Raw genomic sequence first — 14,028 nt, 5'->3', positions numbered from 1 at the left:
GATAAGGGATAGTCAGCTTGCACAACATCACCCTACTGAGTGCCTGGCCCTTGCAGCGGCTCCCTGAGGACACCCCTGCAGGCGGGGCTCGGTGTCAAGGAGCAGCCACAGAGCCCAGAGGGGGTAGGCAGCTGGGAAACTTGGATGAGGTTCTGGTGGGGACCTTGGCTTACAGATCTCTTAGAAATCATCTCCACAAAGTTGAGAGTGAAATCACTGAAGTGGGGGGTATCGATCAGGAAAACAGTGTGCCATACTGGAAGGTATGATGATATATAATGGAGGGAGATCTCTTTTCCTTGTGTACATAAATGGAGGAAAGCCCACGTGGGGCTACAGTGCGAAAGAGGCCATCCACGAGTCAAGAAGGGAGCCCTCACACAGGAATAGGAAACTAGCCCCTTGATCTTGGGCTTCCCAGGCTCTAGAACTGTGGGGAATGGATTCGTTATTTAAGCACTCAGCCTACGGCAACCCAACTGGACTTAAGACATGAGCCTACTGATAACGATGAAATAGAAAGTACACGTACCATCTAAGAAGTCATTTTTCAAAATATGTCAGATCTATGTCTGATCAAGTATCTAAATTTAACTACTACTTAATAGGAAATACAGGGAAATTATGCCACAAAGATGTATCAGTTAAATCTAAATGTCAGAAATTCCTCAGGAAAAATGACCCATTTTCTTAACAACTGAATGGCAGGGGCCAGGAGGTGGGGTTAGGAGATAGAGCAAAAGAGCAGAGTGGGGAGGGAGATTAAAAGAGGCATAGGGTACATCTACCAAACGTAACACAAGGACTTTGTTGGAGACAGATGTGAACTAACCTGCTGTAAAAAAGCATTTATGTGAGAGTTGGGAAATTTGACCCCTAACTGGGCATTTGACATTATCAAGAAATCATTGTTGGAGCAATTGGGATCCTGATATAGTGCTGGTGAGAACATGAAGTGGTGCAGCTGCTTTGGGAAACAGCTGTGCAGTTCATCAAAAATGTTAAACAGTTTGCATGTGGCCAAGCAATTCCACTCCTATGTAATATATCCAAAAGAAAACACGTTCACACAAAAAATTGCACACAAGTGTTGACATAAGTATTATCCATAAAAGCTCAAAAGTGGAAGCAATCCAAATGTCCAACTGATAAACATATAAACAAAATGTGATACAGTCATACCATGGAATTTCATTAAGCCATAAGAAGGTATGGAGTCCTGATACATACGACAACCTGGATGAGTGTTAGACATTAAGCTAAATGGAAGACTACACCAAGGACCATATGTTGCATGCATGATTCCATTTGTAGGAAATGTCTAGAACAGGCAAATCCATAGAAATTTAAAATGGATTATAACATAGACTACATATAATAAGTAAGATAGTGTGGTAGTGGTGAAAAGATAACTAAAATAACAGAAGAAACTTACGAATCAAAAATCAAAAATAAAATCAATTATACATATTGGTCATTTCATCTATGACAAACACTCCATGGTAATTCAGTGGAGAAAGAATGACATTTTGATAAGTGGCACTAGGTCAATTGGATAACCATATGCAAAAGAAAGATTTTTGACCCCATCTCATGCCATACCCAAAAATGAATTCGGTAGGCATAGACCTAAATGAGAAAGCTAAAATGATCAGACTTGTACATAAAAGCACAGGGGAGATACCTTCATGACCATAGAATGGACAAAATTTCTTAAATAAACAAGCATTAACTACAAAAGATTCCCAATTGGACTTTATCAAGACATAAGAATTTTTGTTCATCAAGACACCATTAGAAAATAAAGATAAGCCACATCTTGAATGATTTATATTTGTGTGTGTGTGTGTGTGTGTGTAGTGAAAAGACTGATATGCAGGATATGTAATAAAATCCTACAAATCAGTAAGGATGAGTAGATACAATTCAAAATTGGAAAAAAGACAGAAGAATACTTCACAAGAGAGGATATTCAAATGGTCAATAAATATGAAAAGGTGTTCTATATCATAAGTCATTAGAAAAATGAATGAAAGCCATAATGAGATATCACTACACATCTATCCGAAGAGCTAAACTGAAATAGACCAATAAGTGTTGGTAAAGGAGTGACTAAAACATCTCACTAGAATGTAAATTGGTATGACCACCTTGAAAAAAAACTGCTTGGCAGTATCCACTATTGCTAAAAACATGTATACCCTATAACTGATAGTTTTCCTGGAGGCATACCTAATAAAACTGAGTGTTATGTCCACCAAAAGGTATGAACTGCTTAAGGCAGCAGCTTTATTTATAATAAGCCCAAGCTAGAGATAACCCAAATGCCCACTAACAGTGTAAGGGATAAATAAATTGTGACATAGTTATATAGTAGCCTACTACACAGCAGTGAATAAGAATGGCCCATTGCTACCTGCAACAGGAGACACATTCCCCTACATAACACTGATTCAAAGAAACTCAACACAAAAGGATACACATGCCTGTCTCCATTTGTATGAAGTTCATCACAGGTAAAACTATAAGGACAGGAGTCAGGATTGTTGCCCTGGGTGAGGGTGCTGACTGGGAGGTGACATGAGGGCGCCTTTTGTAGTAGAACTGAAGATCTGTGAGGATCACCCAGGTTGACATGTAGGAAAATATTGATCAAGTTGTACACACAGGCTCTGTGAACGTCACTGTTATGCAAACTGCAACTAAAGAAAACCCACAGGGTCTTTCTTTTTGTGATGCTGGGGAGCAAACTCAGGGCCTCAGACCCACTAGGCAAGCACTCTACCACTGAGCTACCTGACCAGCCCAGGTTCTTATCTTTTAGACAAAGATTTTTATCCAGAATGGAAGTGATGTGATGACGGTGATCTACTTTAAAATAATCCAAAGAAAGAAGGTGGAGCATGAATAAAATAGTACTGTCCATGTGTGGGCAGCTGTCGGGTGTGGGAGTTTGTTACACTGTTTGGTCTCCTTCTGCATATATTTGGAAATTTCTTCAAAGAGTTTTTAAAAACACTGGCATTCTTGAAGGTTTCATTGTAGAGTTTACTTACAGTTTCTATTGCCATTTCTATTGCCATATTATCTTCTGAGCTAGGGCATTTCAGGAAATGTTTCAGTGCCTAAAATGGGAAACGTACAGCTATTAAACGTTTTTAGACTGAGCTCACAATAGGAAAAACAACATTTCCACATACAAATTAATTAGTTTGTGAAAAAAATCTTCATCTCACCAGGGGCCTGCACAGCGCTGGATCTTAAATATAAAAATTTAAAAGAAATGGAAGGATCCAGTTAACCCTCTGAAGAATCTTATTCTGACTTTTGATGAAATGCAAATGCAAACTATGCCCTCTTGTAGGAGGAAGATCTAGTGACTTTCATTCATTCTTTCAACAAATATTTATTGATCACTTGTAACTGTATGTGGGGCTGTGGGAGATCGGTGTATAGCAGGAATGCTCTGGTGTGTGCGGTCCCGCTTCTTATGTTAGGCACCATCTAACTGGGGAGAGATCTGTGTGATGTGATAATAAAAGGAACCAATTATTTTAAGTCCCAATTGCCCAATTCCAGAACATCAGACCCATAAAGAAATTAAAAAGCTTAAAAGACAGGTGTGGCCAGTTGGTATTTTAAGTGCTCTGAGAAGCTAAGATGGTTTTGCGTGGGGACAGTCCAAAGGTGGCAGAGGTGGGAGAGGCCTGCAGGATGGTTGGGTGTGTGGTTGTTGGTGAAGGGACAGAGAGGAGCCAGAGGGAGAAGGGGGTTGGTAAAGGGCTGGCTGTGAGAACCTAGTGTGGTGCTTCCATGAAACAGCTGGAGCCAGATTGGGAGGCTCAGGCTGGCTGGTCAAATTCTGGAAATTCCTTTTGAGTGCCAGCTGAGGAGGTGGGCCTTTTTCTAAGAGGCAGAAACAGTAAACTGTGGCCTGTAGGCGAAATTCACACACGTGTTTTCTCTGGCCTGTGAGGTATTCTGCAAATATCTGGACCCAGATTTTAAGACTGGCAGACCCAGACTTCTGTTTCTCTTGAAGCATCATATGATCTGGTATACTGCTGGACTCAGACTCCTGAATGGCCCTGATGTGCTGGAGGTGGGCAGCGGCTGTCCCCTTCAGATAAGCTACGTGCCAGCCAGCCTTGACAGTCAACACTCAGCTTCACCCCCGAGCTGAACTCATGGTGTCTCTTGTTTGGACAGTTTCCCAGCCTGAGGCAAAGCAAGGTTTGGGGAGTAATGAAATGAAGGATGAGTTTCAGGCAGAGAAACTAAAAATAGGGAAAGTAGGAAACTATCAGAATAATCAGAAGAAAGATCATCTGGGCTCTGGGTTGATGGCAGTTAGAATGAAAGGGACAGATGTGAGAGATTTTAGGAAGAGGGTGACAGTTTGTGGAGAGAGACGATTTCAAGGTTGAGTGGTGCAGCTCAGTGGGTGGTAGAGCATGTGCTCAGTGTGCACAAGGCCCTGGGTACAAACCCCTGGGCCAAGGACAACCAAAAAGGTGGACAGATCCCAAATCTGGGTGTTTGGAAGCATATTAGCATTTTAAAACATCTCCCATAATCATTCCTGTGGAGTCCAGGAATGTGTTCTTGGCAAATACTAACTCGGGAATACTGGCCACATAGCAAGAAGAATTTTCCAGCCTGAAAATGTCTCTTTTCTCCTTCAAAGTACAAGGCGATGCTTTGGTAGTCTTCGTTAGTCGTGTCTTCGGAACCTACAACATAAGTTGGTTGAGTAAAATACGTGAGCAGAACTTGTTTACCTTTTATTGCTATGAAAAAAAAATTCTAAGAAGTGGTCTAAAAACTGGAGACTAAACCCCTTAGTGTCTGTTTTCATCAGAAGACATTCATCATCATCACCCTGGATATTAACTCTGCTCCATCTTTGTTTCACTCTAAACAGGACTTGGGAGAGAAAATGATGAATCCAGGTTATGATTCATTATTAGCCTTTGAGCTTTTTGTCATTCTTTGAGTCTTGAAATCTCAATTCCTAAGACAACAGGAACCACGATGACTATGACCACAATCTGCCTAGAGTTTCAGAGGCCGAGTCAACCCAACACAGACGTGACCCACCTCCCTTTCCCAGCACGGACTGGTTTGAACAACAGTCTGTGTGTGCCAGACAGCAGGGAAAGAGGGTATCCAAAATGGCCAATGAGGGTAGTTACCATTATTACTGTTCTTCTCTTACTGTTTTCTTTTGGTTTAGGGCTTTTAAATTTATTAAGCACAGAGGAAGAAGGGCTCCACAGCTCCACAGGTTCCAACTCATTACATACACTTACCCAGGGCAGCTCAGTGGGTAACAATAGCCCTACAAGTCCAGCCCAAGGCAGATACAGAGTTTCCAAGAGAAAGGTTGGACACTGAACCCTATGGGAGGATTCTCTCTCTCTCTCTCTCTCTCTCCCCATCTCTATCTATCTACATCTCTCTCTCTCTATCTATGAAAACTTAGATGATTTAGTGCAATGGTCACTTATAATGTTAGGACAAACATCCGTCAAGTGAAACACTGGCAGGTCTAAAGTTGCTTTTATCTCTACTTCTTTGTTCTCTTTAGCTTTTTATTTCCACCAATTATCTTAATGACTTCCCAACAAATGTTCTCTTAAAGATGGAGACAGAAAATTTTTCATGAGTTTTAACAATTTAGGGTCATTTTGTGAATTTTAAAAAAGAAAAAAACACAAAAAGACAAATATTTTCTGATTCCATTTTCATGAGGTACCACGAATAGTCAAATTCACAAAGTAGAAAGCGGTTACCAGGAGGGGAATGTGGGGGGGAGTACAATGGGTACAGAGTTTTAGAATGCGATGATGAAGTAGCTCCATAAATGGGTGGTAGTGACAGTTGCACTACAATGTGAATGTACTTAATGCTGGAAATCGAACCCAGGGCCTCACACCTGCAAGTGTGAAGGAAGACAGTGACAGTGACAGGGTGTGGAGAGAAACGATTTCAAGATTTCAAGGTTGAGCACTGTGGTGCAGCTCAGTGGGTGGTAAAGCATGTGCTCAGTGCTCACAAGGCAAGTGCCACTGAGCCACATCCCCAGCCCCAGAACCGAGCTTTTTAAATGGAAATTTTAGGTAAGGTCTATTTTACCACAATGAAAAAAGGCTAAAGAAAGACAACACAAATAAATTATATGGTTCATGATATAAAGGTCTAAAAATTATTTCAGTAATTTCTAAGAACAGTGGCAAGCATGCCAAAAAATATTACTTTTCATCAAAATAATCATATACACTCATATATCTTTCTTTCTTTCTTTTAAAGACAGGATTTCACTAAGTTGTTGAGGCTGTCCTTAAACTTGCAGTCCTCCTGCTTTAGTCTCCTGAGTAGTTGGGACTACAGGCCTTCAGTGCCTAGCTTTAGTAATCATATATTCTTTTTTCTTTTCTTTTCTTTTTTTTTACCATTGAGCCACATCCCCAGCCTTTTTTCATCTTTTGAGACAGGGTCGCACTCAGTTGCTTAGGGCCTCGATAAGTTGCTGAGGTTGGATTTGAACTTGAAATCCTCCTATCTTAGCCTCCTGAGCCTCTGGGATTATAGGAGTAGACCACCACACCTTGCAATAATCACATAGTCTTATAACTCAATCTCACCTTGAAGTTGTAGGAATCTTGAAATCTAGCAATAACATTCACGTGTGTGTCTACGTGGTACACATTTACGACAGTGTGGTTAGGCCTACACCATTCTGATAATTAGATGGTAAGAGTCAAAGTGTTTCTATGATAAAAGCTTTTAGAGAACATAGAGAAACAATGATATTTACCAATAATGTCTGCATAAATTTCCATTTTGTTGTGTTGCTGGGCCAGGGTGAAAGCTTCATTGTTACATTTGGACATGACAAGAAACTGGATGGCAGACCCATAGTCACCCAGCTGTAGAAAAAACCTAGAATAAAGTACTTCAATTAGCTTGACCCTCATATAAAATAAGTCTGTGCTTTACAAAATAAAATCGTTTTTAATCAGGAGAAATCACTTAAAAATAAAACTTTATTACATAAACTGCAGTCCTCATTATATGCTTATGATACTAGACAATCAAATGCTCATGCTGACCATTCACAAACAACCTTTGGATTTAAATACCTAGAGCTGATTTAAAAAATCAAAAAGAATAAATATTCTTTTCAAATTTAAGTATTTGACGAGTGGAGGCAGGGTCCTTCTTTTACAGTTAGTTTTTGGAAGTCCAAAAGTGTGAATGTGCTATGTTACCTGGCTACCATCTTGGCCCCGTCCAGAGACTGGGTCTCTCTGACGATGCTGACGGCCTTCTCCGGGTTGTTGAGGTGATCCAGATAGATGCGGATCACACTGTTCCACTGCTTGGCGTTCTCATAAGCCAGGACAGCTTCTTTGTATCTGTAAGAAATACTTGGTTGAGATAAACTTTCCCAACACTGTCAGTTTAGGAGGGAAATAACAATAAGTGTTTGGGTCACTTTCCTACTGTGTTGCAATCGTTGCTTGTTTTCCTTAAACATCCTTTTATTTCATCAGAAAAAAACAGCAGGAACTCTCCCACTAAAATATGTTCTTTGTAAGGGTTTGATAAACAGTAAAAGGCCAATATTGAATTGTATTTTCTCACTTGAATCAAAGTTATATAATTTCTTTATATGTTACTTTTTTTTCCTTTTTGAGTGAGAATATTATAATAGCAATAGAGGATTTTTTTATAAAACATAGATAACATAATAATTTTTCACAATTATATATGCCTAACAATGATATAAAGTCTTTGTGTGTTGACCTCTAGATGGCGCTCAGGACTTCTTTTCGGCTTGAACTAATTCTCCAACTCTTTCCATCTCAACAAGACTGTTAGTGTATCTCTCCATTTCCTAAGTTACTTTTCAAAAAGTGAAGGGTATCACTAACACTTAAAAGTCTCTTAGTTTAAACTTCCAAAGTGAAATCTACACTTCCATCAGTCATGTAAAGTAAGTGCATTTTCACAGTATGGTTATTAGTTTAGAATACATTTTCCAAATATGGTGGCATAGTTTTATTACTGTTCATGGGGTGAAACTTTTTCATGTTTACACACATGCGATTTCATAACTGTATTTCCTCCGAGACTTGCCTTCTTGTCTTGAGCCTCTTTTCCAATATTAGTGTTTTTGAGTTTCTTGTACTATTTTAAGCTGGAGAAGATCTTGGCGCATTTAATATTCATTATTCATTTCTAGCTTTTCATACTGTTTTATGGTTTAAACAGCACAGCCAGTCTTGTGTGTGGAATTCATGGTTCTTTACTTTTCTTTCCTTCTATATCTCTAAGTTATCCTCCTTAATAAAATGATGATCACTTAATTCCATTTTCATGCCTCATTAGGCCAAATTTCCACTTCCTCCATTTACCTTCAAATACAAAGATATCCCAGTCTATATCTGAATACATAAAAAAAGGCATGAGGTATGAGATGTAGAAAGATGTTGAAGACTGTCGTTTCAGACCAGCAAAGGTTATATATAAAGGATGTTTTCTATCTTTCTCTGCTTTGTCTTTCTTAGAGCATTGTAAATGTTAATGATGAATTTATCAAACTTCTTTAAGTTTGTATAAATTTAAGAAATTGTACAAACCTTCCGTCTGCTTCTTTAGCTTTGGCATACTGTAAGTGGATCTTAGGAGAAGAAACATGAGGCAGAAGCTCGCCAACCTTTGCCCTAGAGAAGTAGACACAAGGAATGATGTCAGCACTGTGCTCCCTCAAGTAGCAGCATACAAACAAATGCTAGATTTTAGGATTCAAAAAACAATTATCTGCTGGGCACAATGGCATATGCCTGTAATACCAGTGATTTGGGAGGCTGTGCAGGAGGCTGTGGCCTCGAAAAGTTTGAGGCCAGTCTGGGCTAACAAAAATGGCTGGGGATATAGTGCAGTGGAAGAGCACCCCTGCCCCTGGGCTCAATTCTTGGTGCCAAAAACAAAAACGAAAAAACAGTTATGATCTTTCAAAAATCTTGGCTGCAAAAGGAAAAAGTAAACTTAATTGCTTTGCCTCCTGATAGTCCCTATGTGGGAAGATAAAGGTTAGTTAATTAACTCTCTTGGGTTTTGTTTGTTTTTTTCCTTGTAATTTATCTGATTAGGGACATTCTCATACAAAAATCAGCAAAATGTGCTGTTCTTTGGGCAAAGGCTATTCATGTAAACTTAAATCTAAGTGGTAAAAACAAGATGGCAGGTGCAGTTGGGGTATGAACAGAATGTCAGGTAGGAAGACTGACAAGGAGACAAGTAGGGAAACCCCAACACATTAATTTCCAAACCTGCCTGGAAACGAACCATCACCAGCTCTTACCAGTTCTTACAGCGGATGTAAACAGAGGCTGCTTTGTCATAGTACTGGCCTTTTTCATACAGTTGAGCTGCTTCTGAAAATTGCTAAAATAATACAGGATCATTAAGGTACTAAATTTGTTACGTGTAAGAACCACATGAACATTTGTGCAGAGAAAGGACTACCTTCATATTTTCCAATATGGCTCCACAGTCTCTTTTAAGAACCCTGCTGGGGTGCTTGAGGGCTTGGTTAACCCCTCTGCGTATGTCTCCCATTCTTATGGACATCTGGGCCACTCCGGCCAGGCACACTTCATCGTGCTCCTGAAATGATGGAGCAAAGACTAACGAGTCAGATCCTATTTCATCTGAAGCAGATGTACAGTAGAACATTCTGTGAGGATGGGAATCTGTGTCTGCCCTGTCCAACATGGTAGCCAATAGTTACAAGTGCCTACTGGGCATTTGAAATATGGCTATGGCGAGTGTGAAAGAGGAACTGAATTTTCAATTTGTAGATTAGATAATTAATTTGAACAGTTACATGTAGCTAGTGGTTAATGTATTTGATAGAGCACATAAAGAATAAAGTAAAAAAATATAAAAAACCCAAGAGATAAATTAGTAAAGGATATGATCAAGTAATTAATAAAAAATATAACTGGCCAATAAATAAATAAAAACATGCTCAACTTCACTCAAATACACAAAAAATAAAATTATATGTATATGTGCTTATCAAATTGACTAAATGGTTCACTGATGTTGAGAATATGTTCATACATGAACAATATATGCATGAATTACTATAATTTCTTTTTGAGAGCAATTTAGCAATATCAAAAATTAAAAGCACATTTTATAGCCTAGAAATTTCACTTGTAAGAATATATCCTTCAGAAATACCATTTTTGGTAGCTAAAAAAATATGTACAGGGTGGGACAGTCATTGTAGTGTTTGCAGTATTTTTTAAAATAGGGAAAGAAAACCCTATTTAACATGGAGTAGATGAAATATTATGGTATATTCAAGAAAAGGAACATAAACTCTCTTAAAGGATAAACAGATTCATATATATTGACTTGGAAAGATCGGGAGCAAGCAAAATGCTACGTTACAGAGTGGACAACAGCTACCCTTTGCTGTTGAGGGAGTGATTTTATGTTTAGCAGAAACCCTGTATGACATACATATTTCTGAGCTCCATAAGATTCAGGATGTCAACATATGGAATCATTACAGAGTGTGGACGGAGGAGTGAATATTGGACTCTCACTTCTCACATTAACATCCTTGGGTGATTTTTAAAAATTGAGTATGATGAACTTGCATTCCTTTTGTAATAACTTAGATATAAATAGAAAAAAAAAAGATTCAATCTTTATAAGACCAACTAAATTAAAAAACACTAATTTTATTCCAAAATTGAGCTTCTTGAGTTGGTATCTACTCTGTGCAAAGCATTTTGCCTGTTCAGAGACTTTCCACGTCAATACATATGAATCTGTTTTAGTCCTCTAATGTTACATTGTTAGGATGTACTCTAATTTTTTCCATTCATTTTCTTATTGAATTATATTGGCCTATAAATGGGAAAGTTATATGCCACTTTTTAACTTCCAGTCTTAATTAGAAGCTTATATTTAGGCTGTAGTAGAAAATATTTCTTTTTAGATGGGTAAAAATATCGCCATCTTTAGTTTTTAAGAGTTTAAAAAGTGTTTAAAATAATTTAACTATGTTTTTGCAAATGTGCTAATGAACAGAAAAACAAGTCACCTACTAGATATTGAATAAGTACAATGTAAATAAGAGCAGGATAAAGATCTTTATTTGAGATTACCTTATTTTCACCTGTTATTCCTTTTTCATAATGACCCAAAGCATTTACATAATCACCCCTGAAAGAAAAATCAGAGTGAATTCAATTCATATTTATGTATCTTATTTAAATGTACAAAACTTAAAAGATAATCTCTGAGTTGCTTAAGTTCATGAAAGATGTGATAAACAACATAGATGCAAGCATTCTTTCAGAGCGCAGCCCATCATTATTTTGTCACTTTAAAAAATTAAAATGGATCACGCTGCACTATAAGGGACTTGCTAGGCATTTGTGGGAGGTACAGCAAATTTTATGAGCTACCTTTGGTTAATTATTTCCTTTAGGGCATGAAATGACAAATCATGTGACCGTAAAAACTAATGCTTTCTTCCAAAGACCCAATATTCATAAGAAGAATATGTATTGAGAGAATCTGGGTTACCATCAGTTTATTAAAGATAGACATGGAAGAACACCCTGGGTATTACAATATTGAGGGCGCTGGTTCTTACTTTAATAAAATGTATCATTCTTGATATAATTGTGTTAATCAGTTTTCCTTCATTATGACAAAATAGCTGAGAATAAGAAACCTGAGGAAAAGTTGATTTTGGCTCACAGTTCAGAGCAGTTCATGGTCCCTTGGACCCTTTACTTCGGGCCTGTGGTGAGGCAGAGTGTCATGGCAGGGGTGTGCAGCGGAGCTAAGCCTCTCACCTCACGGCAGCCAGGAAGCAAGTGAGGAGGACCTTGGGGCCCCAATATCCCCTTCGAGGGCACACTCCAGTGACCTCTCACTAGGCCTCACCTCCTAAGAGTTCCACCACCTCTCAACAGCACTACAGGCTGGTGACCAAGCCTTTACCACATGGCCTTTGGGGGACGTTTACGATCCTAACCATATCAATAATTAATATAGGCTCTGTTCCCATGACGAATACTAACATAGATCTGCATATCTAGAAGACAAATTTATTATATCAATTAATTTTCATTATTTAGGACGATGATTTGCTTAAGACCTTTTTGCTGAGACCCGTCTTCCTCTGAGAAACCATCTCTTTTTGTATACTCATCTCTGAAAATGGCATCGTTTGGGATCTATCTTAGCGCCACTTTATCAGATTAGGCAAGTTATTCAACCTGTCTAGGCCTCACTCAGTTTCCTCAACTATTGATACACAAGGGATGATTGAGAACTTTCTATTGGTCAGCCCAGGGCTTTGCAATATTCCTGAATAGAAATTTCTAATTTGGGTCCAACTATATCAACCCACCTAGGGACAAGAGAAATGACAGTTCCTTTTCGGGGAGCCTGCTCAATTAGTAGATGCTAAATTGAGATTCTGGAACTCTGATTTATGTTATATTAGTTACCTTGCTTTATTATTTTATTCTCACATGGATCTAGCTCATTAGTCTAATCTCACACTGGAGAGCTAAATCTCTTCCAGACTGAATAAATTTGGCCTTGCTCTGACCTAATCAATGTCTTGGATATAATAATGAAATAGACTGGGAACTGAGCACAGGCCTTGGGCTGTAGGCCTCAAAATCAGTAGTTGATACCTCATGATAGGACACACTTAGGAAAGTCATGATTTTATTTTATTTTATTTTTTTGGTACTGGGGATTGAACACATGGTTATTTAACCACTGAGTCACATCCTCAGCCTTTTTTAACGCTTTATTTTGAGACAGGATCTTTCTAAGTCCTTAGAGCCTTGCTAGATTGCTGAGGCTAGCCTTAAACTTGCTATCCTCCTGCCTCAGCCTCTCAAGTTGCTGGGATTCTAGGCATGCACCTTCATGCCACGGGGCAAGTCACTATTAACACAAGAGAAACTATTCTGATGGTTGGGGGCTGGAATGTATGAGACCAGGGTCAAAAGGTCTGCATATAAATTAGCAGTGAAGCCTTTGAGAATGTTAGATCCAGGGTCAACTGTCAAGCAGAAAGGATTAAAGCAACTGCCACGACCACCACTCAAAACAAGGAAGCTTAGGCTTTCAATTGACCTTAGCTCGTTTGAGTTTGCTCCAAGAGCATCAATTTCCTGAGGCTTCTGGAAACTTTCTGTTTGTTTTCTGTCAGGAAATGGTAGATCATTTTTTTTCTCTTCAGTGCAGAAGTTTTATACTCTAAGATACACTCTTAGGATGGAGATGGAGGGCCAAGGCACTTAGGGCCTTGTCTCTGATTCTAAGATTCTAATACAACTTGGTATATGGATTTTTGTGGGGCAGGGTGGTGCTGGGGATTGAACCCAGGGCCTTATACTTGATAAAGCACAGACTCTATCACTGAGCTACACCCCCAACCCCTGGAATAACTTAAGGACAGAAATGAGGCAAATTTAAATCAAGACTGACTCTGAAGAAATAACGCCTCCAAAAAGCTTTTTATTGGAGAAAAGAAAATTTAAAATTAGTTATCCTGAACAAAAATGAATACTTTTTGATAAAATAATTTCTACAACCAAAATTTGGAGGTCAATAGTCTCACAATCCAAAATCTGTATGAAAATAAAAGTGTAACTACATAACACTTTTGTAATAGTCAAATGTTAAAACATATTTTCTTTCTTTGTCAAAGACCAGTATTTTTCTACATTCTAATATTTTTGAAATTTGAATGTATCTTATAATATATGTCAGGAGAAATTACCCTGTTGTGATACTGTCATTGCACATACACATGCATGTGTGAACTGTGTGAACTTATATTTGCAAATACGTTATTCATTTATAGTCTTTGTAGCTATTTGTGTTGGTAGAAATAACCACAACTGAATGTTAACTTAAAACTAGATGCTGAGTGCCTCTACATGTACAGTTTTATACAGC

At 38.5% G+C, this 14,028-nt stretch overlaps 2 protein-coding genes across 2 annotated transcripts in view; one reads left to right on the top strand and one right to left on the bottom strand.

Moving 5' to 3' along the window:
- Wdr19 (WD repeat domain 19) overlaps nt 1–14,028 on the bottom strand; it is a 73,562-nt gene that overhangs the window by 18,476 nt on the left and 41,058 nt on the right. Inside the window, exons 21-28 of the mRNA XM_046450441.1 lie at nt 11,199–11,256; nt 9,538–9,678; nt 9,374–9,456; nt 8,649–8,732; nt 7,275–7,421; nt 6,821–6,945; nt 4,621–4,733; nt 3,057–3,125 (exon numbers count right to left, since the gene is read on the bottom strand). Of these exons, the coding sequence (XP_046306397.1) occupies nt 3,057–3,125; nt 4,621–4,733; nt 6,821–6,945; nt 7,275–7,421; nt 8,649–8,732; nt 9,374–9,456; nt 9,538–9,678; nt 11,199–11,256 (820 nt within the window). The remainder of the gene's footprint in view (nt 1–3,056; nt 3,126–4,620; nt 4,734–6,820; nt 6,946–7,274; nt 7,422–8,648; nt 8,733–9,373; nt 9,457–9,537; nt 9,679–11,198; nt 11,257–14,028) is intronic.
- Rfc1 (replication factor C subunit 1) overlaps nt 1–14,028 on the top strand; it is a 110,704-nt gene that overhangs the window by 91,843 nt on the left and 4,833 nt on the right. The gene's annotated exons all lie outside the window — the stretch shown is intronic.

The sequence above is a fragment of the Marmota monax genome, unplaced genomic scaffold (assembly GCF_021218885.2).
Source record: "Marmota monax isolate L192 unplaced genomic scaffold, Marmota_monax_Labrador192_F-V1.1 WCK01_AAM20220418_F8-fsc00025, whole genome shotgun sequence".
Lineage (NCBI taxonomy): Eukaryota > Metazoa > Chordata > Mammalia > Rodentia > Sciuridae > Marmota > Marmota monax.
The sequence above is the reverse complement of the archived record's forward strand: the minus strand, read 5'-3'. Positions and strand labels throughout refer to the sequence as shown.